General features: G+C 38.7%; 1 protein-coding gene across 4 annotated transcripts in view; it reads left to right on the top strand.

The window, feature by feature from the left end:
- Nucleotides 1–19,935, top strand: part of ap3b1a (adaptor related protein complex 3 subunit beta 1a) — a 308,383-nt gene that overhangs the window by 164,174 nt on the left and 124,274 nt on the right. For all 4 annotated transcript variants that reach the window (XR_007247173.2, XM_048527277.2, XM_048527276.2 and 1 more), the window contains exons 14-19: nucleotides 3,348–3,457; nucleotides 5,400–5,576; nucleotides 8,594–8,780; nucleotides 13,078–13,208; nucleotides 15,543–15,645; nucleotides 16,495–16,609. Coding sequence is in view for 3 of the 4 variants with exons in the window: in XM_048527277.2 (XP_048383234.1) it covers nucleotides 3,348–3,457; nucleotides 5,400–5,576; nucleotides 8,594–8,780; nucleotides 13,078–13,208; nucleotides 15,543–15,645; nucleotides 16,495–16,609 (823 nt within the window). In the remaining variant the exon portion in view is untranslated. The remainder of the gene's footprint in view (nucleotides 1–3,347; nucleotides 3,458–5,399; nucleotides 5,577–8,593; nucleotides 8,781–13,077; nucleotides 13,209–15,542; nucleotides 15,646–16,494; nucleotides 16,610–19,935) is intronic.

Here is a 19,935-nt window from a genome sequence, read left to right as displayed (position 1 = left end):
TATTTATCTGTTTGGGTTTCCTTGGGTTGGTGATGCCATTTCCTGCGTTGGTGATGTCATTTCCTGTTCTTTAAGGGCAGTATTCCATTCAGTTGTATCATTTAATGATTCATGATAAATTGATTGTTTTAAATTTATTGTTTTCATGTTTGAGCAGATATTTCTTTAAGAAAATTGCTGAAAATGTCTCCAAACCCTGTCTTCTTTTCCCATGACTCCCTGTTAGGAGCATTGAAATGGTCTTCACGAAAATCAGAAATTTCACTTTTGAAGAATGTTCACTTGAATTGTCTGTGTCTCCCTGGATCGTGTGATACTGTATGCACATTATTTTTCATCGCTTGAAATGCTAATTGGGTGGCATAACCCTCACTGGTCATATACCAATCACTCTTGGCGAAAACTTTGGCAATAGATTCTCCTCAACTTGGTATCCTAATCTTCCTCAAATGCTGTATTAATTCAAATGTAGCCATGATGTGGAGATGGGTTGTTGGACTGGGATGGACAAAAGCAGAGGTCACGCAACACTAGGTTATAGGTTATAGATAGTGCACCACACAACCAGCCCAGCTCTTTCTCCCCCTCCCCCCCAACCCACTGCATCCCAAAACCAGTCCAACCTGTCTCTGCCTCCCTAACCGGTTCTTCCTCTCACCCATCCTTTCCTCCCACCCCAAGCCGCACCCCCAGCTACCTACTAACCTCATCCCACCTCCTTGACCTGTCCGTCTTCCCTGGACTGACCTATCCCCTCCCTACCTCCCCACCTCCCCACCTATACTCTCTCCACCTATCTTCTTTACTCTCCATCTTCGGTCCGCCTCCCCCTCTCTCCCTATTTATTCCAGTTCCCTCTCCCCATCCCCCTCTCTGATGAAGGGTCCAGGCCCGAAACGTCAGCTTTTGTGCTCCTGAGATGCTGCTTGGCCTGCTGTGTTCATCCAGCCTCACATTTTATTAACTAGGTTATAGTCTAACAGGTTTATTTGAAGTCATTAGCTTTCTTTGTTATGTTAGCTGAGGAAGAAGCAGCGCTGCAAAAGCTTTATTTCAAATAAACCTGTTGGGCTATGACCTGATGTGGTGACTTTGACTTAATTCACATGTATGTACTGATAGTATCTGTCCTTCCTCAAAAAGAAGGGAGATTTTAAAAATAGGCAACTGTTCACCAGTTGGCCTATCATCTGTATTTGGAAATGTTAGAACCTGATACAAAATGAGCAGTAGCAAAGTATTTAGAAATGCATCTTAAAATTAAGCAGAGTCAGCATGGTTTCATGAAGAGGAAGTAATGTCTGACAAATTATAGTTTGAGGAGGTAATGAGCAAAATAGATAAAGGTTAACCTGTAGTAGTAATATATTTGGATTTCCAAAAAAGCATTCGGTAAGATGCTATAGATATGGATGGTTAAGATTTAGCTGCTAATGATTGTATTTTAGTATGTATAGAATAATGGCTAACTGACAGGGAGTAGGGAGTTGAGAAGCAGGGGAATTTTCAGGATGGCAATCTTGAACTAGTGGAGCGTCAAAGGGATCAGTGCTGGGACTGCAGTTGTTTACAATGTAATTCTATGACTTGGATGAGGAAAGTGAATGTACTATTGATGAGTTTGCTGATGACAAAAATAATTGGGAAGGCAAGTTGTAAGGATGGCAGCATTGGTAGACAGGTAAATGAAGTGATGAGCAAAAGCTTGACAGGTAGCAAATAATGTGGGGAAATGTAAGATTATGCGTGACCTAAGAAATGATATACTGGCATTGGAGGCAGTCCAGAGACGGTTCACTAGATTGATTCCAGGTATGATTAGAAGTGAGTTGTTTGGGCTTGTACTCATTGGAGTTAAGAATGAGCAGAGACCTTGTCAAAATTGCAGTTTTCTCTCTCTCACCATTCAGTTTGTGGAATTCTTTACTACAGAGTGCTTTTGAGCCTGGGCCATTAAGTACAAATGAGGCTGACATAGACAGATTTCTAATGAAGAGTTATGGTAAAAGACAGGGAAGTGGAATTGAAAATTCAGATTAGCCATGATGTCATTGAATAGCAGGCCCATGGCCAATGGATCGAATGGCCTGCATTACTCCTGTGCCATGTGCTCTTCATACTGTGGTCCCAAGAACAAGATTAGGAATCAAGCAGTGTGTGATTTATCATCTGACTCCAGAAAATCATTGGCCAAGCTCAAGCCAGTGTATCTCTGACTTGCCTGAATGATTGCACTTCCAATACCAGTCTAACTTGACAGTATCAAGGACAAAGAAGCCACATGATTGGCACCATATCCAAAACTATTCACATTCCTTATCACTGGTGCTCAATAGCAGCAGTGTACACAAGATGCAATTCAGAAGTTCACCAACACTCCTTCAACGGCGTCGTCTTCCAAACGCACAAACACCAACACCTAGAAGGAGAAGGGCAGTAGATACATGGGAACACCACCATCTGCAAGTTCCCCTCCAAGAAACTCATCTTCCTGACTTGGAAATGTAACCTGTTCCTTTGTCACTGGACCGCCCTCTCCCATGGCATTGCAAATCTTCCTACAGCAAATAGACCGCAGTGGTTCAAGAAGGCAACTCACTACCACTCATCTTCTCGGGATAGGCAATAAATGCTAGCCTGGCAGTAACCCCCACAACCCCAGTGAATGAAAGCTCTTATTTGTCCATGGATAAGTGATTGGTTGGATGCATTAGCATAGACTACACCTGACGTGCAGCATAATAGTGCTAAGAACGAGGTGGATTTTATTCATGGTTTTTGTTTAATTTTTGTATTTTTCGCTTCGTGCATATGATTAATGAAGTAGCAGGGTAAGAGGATCTTCTCATTCACAATGTCTTTCATCCAACATTTTAAGAGTTTGCAGAAAATGCAGATTTGCAAATCCTTTGTTTTAATTGGAATTATTAATCTGCACTATGCACTTGCTGTGGTTCAAGAATTGAATAAGCATTCTGATACCAATGTTCTCCTACACTGACACACCAAAAATCAAACATGAAAAGAGCAACCTTGCTCATCCCTTGAGCAAAGTAGCTTTCAATCTTTGGATTATTTGACTTTTGATTTTCTTTCATTCTTTTCTTTGTTTAAATTTTAAATATGCACATTTAAGATTTACAAGCAGATAGTTTGGAAATAAATCATGACAATGAATGTTATTATTTTGAATTATAAAATTGTAGTTTTATTGGTGTTTCCATTGCATTTTACCTCTTTGAGCAAAATGTGAAACGTCTTGAGCTGTGGAGGACCTGAAGTAGTAACTTGGTTGTTAATTTTATTAAAGCCTGGTTTTATGTCAGAGATTACTCCATGTTTTTCAGAAAATGTTGTCGCAGAAAGTGTAGTTGTCATTAAGAAACTACTCCAGACACAACCATCCCAGCACAGTGAAATCATCAAACATATGGCCAAGCTTTTGGACAATATTACAGTAAGTATTGTTAAAACATAAGTGTGGAAGGAAATCAAGTCTGTTTTACACGTGTTCGCATGAATATTGATGTTTTAGCACAGGCCTATTATTCAAATACATTGCCCTACTTGTGCATCTTTGATATTTGGTGACATATCTGAAATGCTTTCCTGATCTCAAACTCAACAAATTTCAATGTGCTGTAACATATGCTGTTACTTCAGATGTATGGTGTATCCTGGTGTTGTCAGGGCTTCTGATTTTTATTCGTGGTTTTTTTGATTTTTGAATTTTTGGCTTAATGCATATGATTCATGGAGTAGCAGGGTAAGAGGATCTTCTCATTCACAATCCATTTCATCCAACTTTTTAATAGTGTTTGAAGCAAATGTAGATTGAAAATATTATGAACAAATGCAAAATTGACAATTTGGCTTTTTTTTGCTTGTATTCTTTCGTAATCAGTTAAGAGTATTATAAATGGGAAACCTGACAAGACATTATACTTGTCAAGAAACAGAAGCAAATGTATTGGCCCTAAGATTTGGGCTAAGTTTTACATATGTCAACAGACAAAACAAAAGACATTTTAACTTCATTAAACCATCCACTAAACCTACTCCCTTTATGTCAGCCCCATGTGAATGGTGTAACCTGTTTGATGTATTCCATTTAAAACATCAGTCGGTTATTTGGATCATCTACACATAACAAGTTGGACTATAACTTTACAATTATAACATCCAATCCCATTTCATAATGCTGTTCTTAGTTTTGTCTGTGTTCTTCCACTTAACAGATATTTCACATCTTCAAATAAGCGATAAAATGTGAAGAAAAATGAAAACAAAACTTAACCTAAAAATTTACCTGCATAGAGAATATTTTATGCCTTGTGTTTCTAATTTTCTGGCTAAATTAAGTCATAAGTTTGACTCTGTTGCATCACTTAACATTTTATATTTCACATTGCATTCCTTGCAGACTTGAATTTCTCTAATCTTTCTTTATAGCCTTGATTTCAAATACAAAATGAACTATTGCTGTTCTAAATGCTGTTTGCAATGAATGAGTTTGATAGTCATTTGTGTACGTTGTGTCCAGGAATTTGGTTGTCATAGCCTCTTAACATTCATAAAATATGTTGATTTGCCTTTTTCAGATTTTCCACTTCCCCACATTTGAAATTTATTTCAACAGTTTTGAACCCTCATTTAATCTGCCCCTTTGGAACTTCCTGCTTTCACTCGTACAGCTTGGTGCCTCCTAACTGAAAATGTGGATGTGTGGCACTTTCTTTTTTACAAGTTTTGTTAGTGTGCATGTATGCATAATACTAAAACCTAAAAATTCTGTGGAATATCACACGTGCTAGACATCAGAATCCATATTTATTTCACAAATGATATGTTGGCTTTCAGTCTGGTAGAAATTCAACAGTGCTTAACAACACTTCGGCAATAGCCAGGTACCCATAAGATTTTTGGTAGCTCTCCTTTGTACCATCTCATCACATCTGGTACATGTGGATGATATTGTCTGCCTAGATAATTCATTCATTTTTGTTTAAATCTTGGTCCTTTACGTCTGGCATCTGGATTATTGTGAAAATTAGTTAATACTATGGGTGCATTTTAGACTTTTTCTTGTAGTTTTTATTTTAAGATTTGCGGTTTACCCTTTCATACTTGAAATTTCTTTTGGGGAAAATGTTCCTCTAGTTACATTTTTGTACTGGCTGTCTCTCATTCCTTTGGAAAGTTGTACAATTTTTATGACTCCTCAATGTATTTGAGGAACTCCTCAATATTTTCCAAGTTAATTATTGCATGTTGAACATTTTTTGAAAAGTTCAGTACTAGTGTATCCTATTTAATTTTAATGCTGTCCAAATTGAAAAATGTTTTTTGGAACTATTTAATCATGTTGCAAACTTAATTTGCCTCTACACTTTCTCAAGGTACCTATGGCTCGAGCAAGTATCCTTTGGTTGATAGGTGAATACTGTGAGCATGTCCCAAAGATTGCACCAGATGTTCTGAGGAAAGTGGCAAAGAGCTTTACAACTGAAGAGGAGATCGTGAAACTACAAATTCTTAACCTGGGAGCTAAACTCTGTTTAACAAATCCTAAACAGGTGAGACCCCAACGAAGGATAGTATTTTTTCTTCAGAGATATTCAAAGTTTAAGTCTTAGCTTTGCATCTGTAGAATTTTAAAAAATTTTGAATGTGCTTTTCTTTATTAATTTGGCATCTGATTACAAGTTATTCATAGTTAAAAGGAACAAAAGTGTAGCATGTGTTAAGTGCTAATTTTTAAGTTTAAGTTGATCTCTTTTGCCACTGGTTGGCATTGCATTATTAGACTTCTGACCGAGGCGGGTTTCCTCCAACCAGTTGTTTTCCACTTTGTATGTCAAATTGCACAATTATTTGACTCTCTGAATTTGAATGGGCATGTGCAAGTACTTGACATGTTGCTGAGAGTCTGTTGCTGTATATGATCTGTGAGGAGAATGGCCTTGATTGCTGCAGTGTTGTTTTCTGTATCCATTCTTTCAGTTGATGGCATTTATGGTGATGTGATACAAAACTAATCTCAAGCTACAGAGCAAAAGGATAAGGTTTCACTAATGAATGACTTGTATAAAGCAATGCAAGTATGCCTTAGATCACTTTACAAGCAATATGCTGTTTTTGGATATTTTGTGAATTGTAGAGTTTGTAATTTTAAAGCAGTCTGGTGGAAGATACCAGTTTCCTGAGTACACATAGGTAATTGTCACAGATGTACCAATTCTTTCAAGTCACAGTTATCTACTTAGATTGGATTCTTTGACCAAACACTAAGAAATATGTACAACTGAAGAGATTCAACCAGTTTTTAATTTATGCCAAGTATTTTTCTTGTTGAAATATTTTCCTTCATTTAAGTACGTTTAAATGATACTTTTTATTTATTCTTTCTTAGCATATGGGCATTGCTGGCAAAGCTAACATTGATTGCTCTTAAACTAAGTGATTTACTAGGCTATTTCAATGGGCAGTTAAGTGGCAAGCACCTCTGCTGTGGGTCTGGAGTCACTTGTAGGCCAGACCAAGTAAGGATGGAAGATTCCTTCCCTAGACTGAAACAAATAGGTTTTTACAACAATTGCTGCTAGTTCATTATCACAGTTAATGAGACTACCTTTCAAAAGACCATATGATGTAGGAGCAGAATTAGACCATTTGGCCCATTGAGCCTGCTTCGCTATTTCGTCATGGCTGATACGTTCTCGGCTACATTTTCCTGTCTACTCCCAGCAGCCTTACTAATCAAGAACCTAACTATTTCTGTTGTAAAGACAATCAAGGAGTTGGCCTCCACAGCATTCTGTGGAAATGAGTTCCACAAAGTCATCACTTTCTGGCTAAAGAAATTCCTCTTTATCTCGGTTCTAGGGTTTCCTTCATTCTGAAGCAGTGCTATCAGGTCCTAGCCTCTCCTATTCATGGAAACATCTTTTCCAGGACCTTTTCTATCCAAGTTTCTCAGTATTCCACAAATTTCAATGAAATCTCTTCTAATTCTTTTAAATTCGATCGAATTTAGGATCTTAATACTTGAATTTAATTTCCATCAGCTGCCTTGGTGGTATTTGAGGCTCTGTCTTGCTCTCGGTTCCTCCCCCCCCCCCCCCCCCCCCCCAATTAGCTTCAACCCCTAGATTAGTCATCAAATGACATTAAAAGAACACTACTGTCTCCTGGAATCTTGCTGTAAATTTGAACATTGATCTAATCCTACTTATTGTGATTATCTAAATGGTAATCTTTGAGTTTGAAGTACTAAAAATCAAACAATGCTGTGTAGGTGTAAGGTCCCTTAACAAAATAGTGCAGAATTGATGTCAATTGTCACTTGCTTTCAAGATTTAAGTAGAGTTGATCAGTAATAGTCTGTGTTGTATAGATTTTTTAAGCCTGCTGGAGTCTGAGAATTGAGGGAAGGAGGCTTCAGTATGTAAGTTGTACTTTATCTGAAGCTGCTTAATTTGAGCCTATCAGAAGAACTTTTTTTTTTCCTTAATGCTAATACCCTGTTTTTGAGTCATTGATAGCAAATCGTGTACATTAATTTTAAATTGAGGATGACGGGGATCTTGTTTTATGAAATCATATCTGGCAGTGCTTATTTGGAACTTTACCCACTCTAATCAAAGTTGCTATCATTAGTGTAAATCTAAATGTGTCCACTTGGAAAATCTTGGCAAAGTCTAGACCTTTCTGTACCTTGTTTATTCATGTTAACCCTTTGCTTTCATCAGAAATGAGTGACAAAAGATTCTTTGGAAAAAGACTCACCATAGATTATTACAGCCAAATTTTAACATTAAATCAAGAAGATGTACAATAGGTTTGTTGGTAAATCTGTTTGTGGTTACAAACAGTAGAGTCGGAGGATGAAATCTGAATGGAATGATAGCAGGGCCATTTTCCATCTGATATGCTGGTAATCATTGACTGAAACTGTGACACTGAAGTCACTTATCTTGGTTGTAGAGGGCATCAGCTAGCTATCCTGGGATAGAAATGGCTAAATACATTGCAAATAATTTGCAATAATACAGTTCACTGATTCATATGGCTTAGTTAATGGTTCATAATTCAGTGAGCAGCAGCTAAGTGCATTCGAGCTCTGGGCACTGCACATGCTTTGGGGCAGTGTTGCATCATAAAGCTAACCTCTTTTGGTAGAAATGCGCCTAGCCTAATATCATCTGATATGTTGATGTCTTGCATATTTTTCAGATTAAGTTTTGAGTGGTATGTTTTTAGTTGTATTTCTACATTCATTATCCTCACGTAGACTCTTCACCAGCTTTGCCATTTATGATTATTTTTTAATGATGCCTTTCTTTCCACTTCAGCAGTTTAATAATCTAGCGCCTGGCTTCTTCTCAGGATTCAGCATTCACCTACTCAGCACAGATGAGGACATGTGTCTTAGCTAAAATTTCATTTGCTGCCTTTGGAATGCGTATTCCCAAAGGAGCCACATTCGTTGGTCATGACCATTCATTTTTATTACAGCTCTGAATATGTTTATTCAGAGTTATCAATAATCATAAATAACATGTATTATTTTCTTGTTTTGTTTTTCCAACAGACAAAATTGCTTATGCAGTACATATTAAATGTAGCGAAGTATGATCAGAACTATGACATTAGAGATCGTACAAGATTTATCAAGCAGCTGATAGTTCCAAATGAGAAGAGTGGAGCTTTAAGCAAGTATGCCAAGAAAATATTCCTTGTTCAAAAGCCAGCACCAGTCCTCGAATCTCCATTTAAAGGTACTTTTGTGGTAAATCATTTTATTTCAAGCTAAGGTTTTGTAAAGAGGGTTGTTACTCCCAACATAGTGGGGAGAGTGCATCCAATTCTGTGTAATCTACTCCAGAATGCAATGAAATCCAAAATATTTCTGTTTTTCACTTGAGTAAATAGCTGGTAGCTATTTGACTATGGTAGACAGCATAATTAATCAATTTCGTATTTTTGTGCAGATTCTCATATTAGCGACTTTATTCAAATTGCCATTTACTTGCACACTTAAGAACAGTTGTAATGCCAGACTCACCACAGTGAGAACAGGAGCGTATCCCTTAAGATGCTTAAAGCTAACTTACATGGTGGATTCAGATGCCAGAGATGCAGGAGCTCTTTTGTTTCTAAAACAAAAGCAAATGTTGAGTATACTTTCACGTTGGGTATGAAAGCTGAAGATTATTGCTGTAGTGCGATAGTGATGGAATGTCATTAGGCTAGTGATTCAGAGACTAATGTTGATGCTGTGGGAATATGGGCTCACATTCCACCATATCATTTGGAGGAAGGTAAATTCAGTGAGTAAAATTATCAGATGAAAATCTGAAATCGAAAGCCAATCTTGGTAATAGTGACCATTATTCTGCCACCTGTTGTTGTAAAAGCCCATTAGTTCACTAAAGTGCTTCCTTAAGGGGAGGAAATCTTCTGTCCTTACCTGGTCTGGCCTGCGTGTGACTTCAGACGTGCTACAATGTGACTGACTATTATCTGCCTTTTCTACCCCTTTCAAGGGCAATCGGGGATAGACGCACAATTGCTGGCCTTGCTGGTGATCTCATCTCCTGCAAGAACAAAGAAAAAAGTGGTTTCATTAACCAAGCCACTACAGCCCATGTAACATTTTCCAGAGCACCAATTCTACCCACTTTGCAAATGTTGAGATGTTTCTTAAACCAATCTACCTCAAAACTAACTACGGCTTATATATATTCTCTCTTTAAAGGAGTACTGTTGTCTTCATTTTTTTTCCTTTCGCAATTTTGGATGTTCATTATCTTCTCTGTCTGGGAGCTATTGTTTTGGATTTATTTATATCTCATTAACTATTACATACCTATGACGCTAGTGAATAGTTTAACAAGTCATTGTTCTTTTATTTGGCACTAGTCTTCTAGATTCTGAAAAATTCCTTTTAAATCATCTTGAGCTGCGATGCAACATGGTTAAACCACTACACAACTTTAGATCCTTTTTAATCAACCTGTTCAGGGTTGCTATGGAGTAGGTGGAACTTGAACCCAGACCTCCTGACTCAGAGCTCTATGCAACTTTAGTGTAATTTTTTTAAGATTTGAAATCGGTGAATAAGATATTGTATCCAATTTCCTTACCATTTTCCTTCATTATTCAGGTTGTATTTGAATCATGAAACTTGAGATGTCAACCTGAAGTTTCCTGCAATCTGACATTGGCTGCAGCTGTCTCCAATGGTGCACCCAACCCCAATTTTTGCACCAGTGAACAGAGTAAAAATCTATTGTGTTGAGGTATTATGCTGGTTAGGAGGTATTTAAAGTGGATGCTTAAATTAATGGACAGAGCAAAATGCAATTTCAGATTGTAAATAGCTGAAACATTTAAGCTGTTTTTATATCTGTCTTGTTAATTATTTAAATGGAACAGCAGTACACCCACTGTCCTCTTGAGGTTCTGTAAACAACACTGCAAGCAGACTTGCCGTTTTCAGTTGTTTAAGCTGTCAATACTACCAGTGTTACTTCTGATTTATCTTCGAACTTTAGTCAAGTGTAAATGTGTATATCATGGTTATTAACGTCCAGGCACAACAAATTTTAAAAAATGTGTTGAAGTTAGAATGGAAATTGAAAGCAAGACACCAAAAGTCTACCTTTGATTTTTATGTTGCACCACTGAATTTAAACACTGTCAGAATTGTGCCACTAAATAAAAAGGAATGGATCTAAAGGGAGCAACCTTTTTCTTGATTTGAATAGTAAACTGCAATTGTCGTGACTGCCTAACAGTCCAGTAGAGCTAAGTGACTGGCAACCACAATAACTGTTGAAATCTTAGTTAAGCTTGCATTAACATCACAAATTATTAGCAGTTGAATATTTACAGTGAGGAACATCTCAGGTATCTGAGGAAATTATGGTGCAGAGTGCCTGATGTAAGTGTCATGTGTAATAATTTCCTAAATTTTATGCAGCTTAATGGTCCTCATTTTGTTGTTGTTGTAAGACCATAAAATATAGGGGCCAGAAGTAGGCTGTGTGGCCCATCAAGTCACTACACTATTAAATGAGATCATGGCCTATCTGATAATCCTCACTCCACTTTCCTGCTTTATCCCAATAACCATTGATTGTCTTATTGCTTAAATATCTGTCACTATTGGCCTTGAATATATTTAATGACCTAGAATCTACAGTCCCCTGCAGTAAAGAATTTAACAGATTCACTTCCAAAAAGAAAGTAATGTCTCAAATGAACAATCCCTTAGCCTGAGACTATATCCTCCGGACCTAGATTCTCCCCACAGTGGCAAAGAAATGGTACGTACCGCTATCTCAAAATTCTAGTGATTCCCTGTTAACGGATTTAACCTTTTCTGATGGCACTTTGATCTTGGCCCCAGCTGTAGGGTATCCCTGACTCTGTCACACTGAGGTTATCAGTCAGTAATCACTCATGATGAAGACTGCTCACTGAACAATCTAGGAAGAATGCAACTTCTGTACTTTGACAGAAAGCAGGGTAGTAATTGGGGCACACCATAGGATAAAGATAGAAGCTAAAAATCATGTTTAAGGGAAAGATTGTTTTTGAGATTCTGCAGATACACTTTTTTTCAAAATCAGAGAGGCTGTTTTCAATTCATTATGATTTGAATGTAGCTTTTTAAAACAAAACCCTGTTGAGCCTTATTCAAGAGGGTGCAATTTCCGCAAGGGTTTTAACAGCAAACTTAATACAGAGAGTAAAATCACAGATTTCTAATTGATTTCCAACTACAGTAACTTCAACATACCTCAAGTGAAAAAGAGTTACCTACTTCTGATCTTGGAAATTTTACTGCCCATGTGTTGCTGTCTGTGTTGAAATGATGGCCAGTGCTGACAATTTCTGTACTTGGACACTTTCGTAGGATGTTGATAAGTCTTCCATGAACATCGCTGATAGCGACTGTTGAAAATTGGAAAGATGTGTGGGTATAATTTGTGGTGTTGCCTTTGGTCTGCTGCACTCCTAGGTATTAGGGGAAATGGACTTGGACAATGCCTTCACAAGCAGGCAACGGCTTCTTGAATTGACTAGAACAACTTGCTCAAGGAGCAGCTTCCCATCACACCAATCCCACTCGCAAGTACAATTACTTGCAGTTCCTGTAGCCTATCTTAATGAAATATGTTTGCTGTCTTCCTCTTCTCTGTCCTAGGCAACATAGTTGAGTTAATATTTAATTGTAATTAACACCACGGATTTACAATTTCCGCCCAATTACGCACATAATTATGAAATTAAAGTGCAAATATCTCTCATTCCTACAGTACTTGGTAATAATGCAATTTGACTTTGAATCACAGTAAATCAATGAACCTAATCATAGATTGTACGCTATGTGCTATCTGATGGCATATGCTCCAATTTATTTTATATGATGTCTTAGGAAATCTACTATTTCTGATCTTTAATTGTGTTTTCTTATTGTTGTCTTGTGTGAAAATATGAGCATCTTCTGGATTTAGGCCATCTTCCTGGAGTCTTATCATAGCGCTGTTATCAAAGTGAAATTAAAAGGATTCTGTATTTGTATTGCATGTTTGCCTTTAGTTCTTGAAATTTATTTTGTACCTATATTTAAAAACTTAAAACTATTGGAAAGTAGCATTTTGGCATCAATGCATTTCCATTTATATTGCTGTTACGTGTAGAAGGAAACAGTTCAGTTGGTAGCAAAACAGTATTAAAATTCTGAATGAGTTTTGTAGCAAGACATGTATACGGATTGTTTAACTGTGCTGTCATTCTTAATATTCACACTAAAGTAATTTTTACAGGAGCTGCATTTCACTGCAACACCTCCAAATACACTGAATGATTAGCTTTTTTATTGACCATTATAGGTGAGATTATTGTAATCTATGGTCTGAAATCAGTTTTCTGACCTATGAGGAGCCATCTCCCGTTTTTATTTATACTGTGACATTTGGGATAATTCACTCCCAATTATCGTTGGTGCTGATTAAGACTCTGTGATATGAAGTCTACTTTTTTTTCTGTTTTCTTATTCAACAGATAGGGATCGCTTTCAACTAAGCACGTTATCACATACACTTAATACTAAAGCAAATGGATATCTCGAGCTTCCAGAGTGGCCGGAGACTGCCCCTGACCCTTCAGTCCGAAATGTGGAAGTCATTCAGCCAGTATGAAATTTTATTTTAATCAGTTGTTTTTGGCCAGTTTTTCGTAAGTGGGAAGGAGGGAAAGAAATGGATTAGAGTAGATAACATTCTTTATTATGTTACCATACTTTTGGAACCATCGCTTAATTATTAGCCTGAGAGGCTGCTTTATGTAAAGACGTGAACTGTGAAGAAATTTACAAATTGGTCAGATGCTTTACTGTGTAGAATTGAAGTTTATTTTTCCAAACGTAATGATTTGATATTTAATGTGTCTGTCAGCATTGAGACTTTCAATTTATGGACTGCAATTTGAATGAGTTAAAGTTTTTGTCTTTTTTTTAAGATCATAGAATCTCTACAGTCCACACTGACCCTTGGAGCATCCCACCCATGCCCAACCCCCTGTAATCCCCTAACTTACACAACCCTGAACACTATGGGAAATTTAGCATGGCCAATCCACTTAGCCTGCTCATCTTTGGACTGTGGGAGGAAACTGGAGCACCCAGAGAAAACCGAAGCGCATGCAGGGAGAATGTGCAAACTCCACACAGACAATCGCCCGAGGATGGAATTGAACCCAGGTCCCTGGCGCTGTGAGGCAGCAGTGCTAACCACTGAGCCACCATGTCATTCTTTTTATTATTTAGCAATCTGCAGTTCTTGTGGTAATACTTTGCATATTACTATGTAAAATTCTTGAATTATTTTAAGGCAGCGATTGCTGTGAGCACAATTATTTCTCTACTGTCTATCTATAAATGCTGCCATATGATACCACTAACGTAAATACTGAAGCAACTTAGTAATTGTTACATGAGCCTTTCAATATCTAACAGGAAAATCAAGCACCCCATACATTTCAAGTCGTATAGTGTTTTCCAAAATTGGCCACTCTTCCTTTTCATCCCTCTCCTTGCATAGTCTCACCAAGCTCCAACCAGCAGAGAAATTAAAGTTGGAAAGGTGCAACAAAATAATCTTGGATAATTTAATGAATCCAATCCAACCTTTCTGTAGATCCAATTTCCTGTAGATTAAGTTACAGTATACTGTATGTGCAACTTCTGATATGTATCTAAAGATGATTTTTGTTGAGCATTCTTTCTTTGAGTTACATTTGGTTTGATTATCAAATAAAACCGTTGTGGGGCCAGCGCTAGTTCAGTGGTAGTGTCCACAGTAATGACCGAAGAGTACCACATTAATTGGATTCACCTGGATTAGGCATGTAATAGCAGTAGTAAAAGCAGAGTAGGCCTCTTTATTCTTTTCCACTATTCAGTATGATCTTCTGCCTCATGTTTTTATTGCACGCCAATATGCTCAAAAAACGTAATTTCTGTAGGTTTTCATTTATTATATTACAAGAAGTGCTTGTCCAACATTTCTCAACACCAGCATTTTTTATTCTATGTGCTTATTACTGCTTAGTAAAGTTCTCACTCTCTCTCATCTATTTGTGTTTTTTTGACCAAGGGGACTTGCAATGGCATAACACCTTGCACATTATGTGGAGTTCTGCTGAATTTTGTGACATGTGCAGCCTCAGTTTAGACGAATTGGCTCATGGCCAGTTCTGAAACCACTTTTTGTAATCCATTTTCTCCTCTTTATTTCTTTATGACATTAACCCTTGTTGAGGTTCCAATCATCAGCCTTTACTGAAGTGACTATTATTACAAGGCTTGTTTTTTTTGTGTGTGTTAGCCTATTGAAATCAAGAAATTGAACCTCTCCTCATCAAATGCCCAGATTTATTTATTTATTTCTTGAAGTTTCAGGGACACAGACTGCATTGGCCAGTGTCTCTTTTTAATCACCTTTCTCTCCTCCTGTCTATCTGCCACCCTTTCACCTTCCTTGCCTTCACACCTGTTATCTTTCCATTTTTTAAAAATTAAGGGCAACAAGGTGGCGCAGTGGTTAACTTTGCGTTCGGGACCTGGATTCGATTCCAGCCTCAAGCAACGATGTGGAGTTTGCACATTTTCCTTCTGTCTGCATGGGTTTCCTCCAGGTGCTCTGGTTTTCTCCATAGTCCAAACATGTACATTTTAAGTGGATTGGCCATGTTGAAATTGTCTGTAGGTTTCAGGGATGTGTCAGCTAGATGGAATAGCCATGGTAGATATGGGATTATGGGATAGAGGGGCGCTGAATCTGGGTGGCTTGCTCTTTGGAGGAAAGATGTGGACTCCATCCAAATGGCCTCCTTCCACACTAATGTTCCTACCATTCTGTTTCCCCTCTGCCTGACTCTTGGTCATTTTAATTACTTTTGCTGTAATATTTCAGATATCTTTTTGTTTAAAACTGTTTTTGGTCTGAGCTGTTTGTGTTTGCTGACAGATTAAGGAGGTGGTGACGCCACTAGGCAAATTGAAAGGAAAGAAAGATAATTTGGGTGGCAAATTTTACTCTGATTCTGAGGAGCAGGAAGACTCCAGTCAAGGTAAGTATACTGGGAGAAACTGGAGAAATAGAATTATGATGTAAACAAATCTCTTCTCACGTGTGTTGCAGGTCTCTTGCCTTATTCATGGCATGTGGATTCTGTTGTATCCACGAGGTCATGCTTTGAAGCTGCTTTTCAAGGAACCTTTAGTCCAAAATTGAGAACGGATGTCCATATTTGTCACAGTCAAGCAGTGCCCATATGTGATCATAACAACTTTTGCCATTTCTTCTTTTTCAGTGATGTGAAGAGCAGATTATTTTCACATTTTATTCAATCTCGTAACAAACTTGAGAACAAAAATAAAAGACTCTATTACATTGACTAAGTACCTGTGATGTTGAGTTGTTCCTGGATCTTTGGCCCTGAACAGTCTGGTGTCCAACTATAACCTAGTTATGACGACAACATGAACTGAGTATTATAGTGAGCTTTAAGTCCCATTTTAGTCAGCAAATTATTCTTTTTTTCAAACTATGGTAAATCTAAGATAACAAGGTGTAGAGCTGGATGAACACAGCAGGCCAAGCAGCATCAGAGGAGCAGGAAGGCTGACGTTTCAGACCTAAACCCTCCTCCAAAAGCTACTTAAAATATTTTCATAGTTGTGCAATGATAACCATTCTATGAAATATCTGAAATTGACCTCTATCCTTTGACTTTCATTTGTATTTGTATTTGGGTTGCTTCCGAATAATGGGATTTATTACTGTAGTGAACTTCTTTTTAAAACAAACCTTAATTTAGCTTGTGTCAATTAAATTGCTTGGAACCAGTGTGAACTTAGTCTAAAATTTGAAATGACAGGAATAAAATGACTTTAAACCTCTTGCCATTCAATCTCAGGCAGTAAATCTAGTAGTGAGAGTGAAAGTGACAGCAAGAATGAAGACAGCAGTTCAAGTTCAAGTGAAGAGTCAAGCGATAGTGAATCGGATAAAGAGAAACGGAATGAAGAAAGGTAAATATAACACCCTAAAATTGTTCCAGAGTCAGATGGTGGGCCTGTGCTTAAAACAAGGTAAATACAAAACAAAGCTACAGAAATATATTTCAGTGAACTAGTAAATCCCTAAAAGAAATAGGGAAAGCAGATGTTTGTTTCATCAAAGACAATTTCAAAAAGATATGTTGGCTGTAGTGTGAGGGTAATTTGAGACATGATATGTAGGTGGAATTATATAGCATGCTTTGTGGAAATAAGGGATTTCTACTTGTGTAGAGACTTGTTTCTCACCTTGTACGTCAGAATTTTTTGTCCTATTTAAGCCTGTTGTGAATGTGTTTGACATGATTAGTTAGTGACTCCATTTTTATTCAGTCCTGTGACAAGCAATTTCTACACAACTGTAATTTGGATGAATAATTTGATAATCGTGATAAGTCTGTCAAATAGACACTTTGGAAGATGTAACGACTACGTCCAGTGTCTAAATGTTATTCTAATAAACTGGATGAACCTATGGCTATCATAATATCAGTTTCTGGAAACATGTCTTCAACATACAAGTTTTCATACCTGAGGTAGTTTTGTCATGCCTGCTTGGTGTCATGTTTTAGGTAAGGGACAGTGCTGGCCAAAATAGAATTGCTGATTAAACCCCTGAAAATAGCATTTAATGTTAATGAATGAGAGGCAAATGGAAAGTCAAATTACAGGGATACTTTTGACTCTTTAATTGTTAAAAACATGGAAATTCTAAGTATTAAATGTGTGAGGAGGGGGTGTTGGGGTCGAAGAGATCAAAACCTGTCTACCTCATTCTACCTGTTAGAGAGGTAGTAGGAACTGCCAATGCTGAAGAATCTGGGATAACACGGTCTGAAGCTGGATGAACACAGCCTGCCAAGCAGCATCAGAGGAGCAGGAAAGTTTGACGTTTCGGCTCGAGACTCTTCCTCAGAAATGTGGGTGGGGAAGGGGATTCTGAAATAAGTAAGGAGATGGGGGATAGGAAGGCAGATAGAAGATGGATAAAGGAGAAGATAGGGTGAGACCAGACAGACAGGTCAAAAAGACAGGTTAGAGCCAGTGAAGGTGAATGTTGGTGGGGAGTCAGGGAGGGGATAGGTCAGTCAAGGGAGGATGGACAGGTCAAGGAGGTGGGATGAGGTTAGTGGGTAGGAGATGGAGATGGGGCTTGAGGTGAGAAGAATGGTTAAGGAGGCAGGGACTAGCTGGGCTGGTGTTGGGAGGTGGTTGGGGGAGGGGAGATTTTGAATCTTGTGAAGTCCACATTGATACCCTTGGGCTGCAGGGCTCCCAAGCGAAATATGAGATGCTGTTCCTGCAATCTTCGGGCGGCATATCATGACAATGCAGGAGGCTCAGGATGGACATGTTGGCTGAGGAGTTTGTGGGGTGGGCGGGGGGGTGCTGGTGGGGAAGAAGAGTTGAAAGGGTTTGTGACTGGGAGGTGTAGTTGATTGTTGCGAACTGAGCAGAGGTGTTCCGCAAAGCGGTCCCCAAGCCTCCGCTTGGTTTCCCTGATGTAGAGGAGGCCATGACGGGATCAACGGACACAGTGTATCACATTAGCAGATGTGCAGGTGAACATCTGTTTGATGTGGAAAGGCTTCTTGGGGCCTGGGATTGGGATGTGAGAGGAGGTGTGGGGGCAGGTGTAGCAGTTGCTTCGGTTACAGGGAAAAGTGCCGGGTGTGGTGGGGCTGGAGGGGAGTGTGGAGTGTACGAGGGAGTCATGGAGAGAGTGGTCCCTCCAGAAAGTAGATAAGGGTGGGGAGGGAAAAATGTCTTTGGTAGTGGTGTCAGATTGTAGATGGCGGAAATGTCAGAGGGTGATGCCTTGGATTTGGAGGTTGGTGGGGTGGTACGTGAGGACGAGGGGTATTAGACAATAGACAGTAGGTGCTGGAGTAGTCCATTTGGCCCTTCAAGCCAGTTTTTTTTCTTCTTCTTTACAAGAACACCTAGATTTCGTTGTGCTTCCCCTTTACCTAACTTGACTCCATTGAGATAGTAATCTGCCTTCCTGTTCTTGCCACCAAAGTGTATAACCACACATTTATCCACATTCAACTGCATCTGCCATACATCTGTCCACTCACCTAGCCTGTCCAAGTCACCCTGTATTCTAATAACATCCTCCTCACATTTCACACTGCCACCCAACTTTGTGTCATCAGCAAATTTGCTAATATTACTTCAAATGCCTTCATCTATATCGTTAATATATATCGTAAACAGCTGCGGTCCCAGCACCGAACCTTGTGGTACTCCACTGGTCACTGCCTGCCATTCCAAAAGGGACCCATTTATCACTACTCTTTGCTTCCTGTCAGCCAGCCAATTTTCAATCCAACTCAGTATTTTGCCCCCAATACCATGTGCCCTAATTTTGTTCACCAATCTCCTATGTGGGACTTTATCAAAGGCTTTCTGAAAGTCCAGGTACACTACATGTACTGGCTCTCCCTTATCCATCTTCATAGATACATCCTCAAAAAATTTCAGAAGATTAGTCAAGCACAATTTTCCCTTGGTAAATCCATGCTGACTCTGACCTATTCTGTTACTGCTATCCAAATGAGTCGTAATTTCATCTTTTATAATTGACTCCAGCATCTTTCTCACCACTGACGTCAGGCTAACCGGTCTGTAATTTCCTGTTTTCTCTCTCCCTCCTTTCTTGAAAAGTGGGACAACATTTGCCACCCTCCAAGCCGTAGGAACTGATCCTGAATCTATAGAACCTTGGAAAATAATTACCAACGTGTCCACAATTTCTAGAGCCACCTCCTTAAGTACCCTGGGATGCAGACCATCAGGTCCCGGAGACTTATCAGCCTTCAGACCTAACAGTCTATCCAACACCATTTCCTGCCTAAATACCCTTCAGTTTGTCCATTACCCTCGGTCCTTCAGCCACTACTGCATCTGGGAGATTGCTTGTGTCTTCCCTAATGAAGACAGATCCAAAGTTCCTATTCAACTCATCTGCCATTTCCTTGTTCCCCATAATAAATTCACCTGTTTCTGACTTCAAGGGCCCAATTTTAGTCATAACCATTTTTTTCTTTTCACATACCTAAAAAAGCTCTTACTATCCTCCTTTATATTTTTGGCCAGTTTTCCTTCATACCTCATTTTTTCTGTGTATTGCCTTTTTAGTTATCCGCTGTTGCTCCTTAAAAGCTTCCCAGTCCTCCGGCTTCCCACTCACCTTTGCTATGTTATACTTCTCTTTTATTTTTATGCAGTCCTTAACTTCCCTTGTCAGCCACAGCCGCCCCTCCCTCCCCTGAGGATCTTTCTTCCTCTTTGGA

Source organism: Stegostoma tigrinum, chromosome 3, assembly GCF_030684315.1.
Source record: "Stegostoma tigrinum isolate sSteTig4 chromosome 3, sSteTig4.hap1, whole genome shotgun sequence".
Classification (NCBI taxonomy): Eukaryota; Metazoa; Chordata; class Chondrichthyes; order Orectolobiformes; family Stegostomatidae; genus Stegostoma; species Stegostoma tigrinum.
Note: the sequence above shows the minus strand (reverse complement) of the source record. Positions and strands in the feature narration are given on the sequence as shown.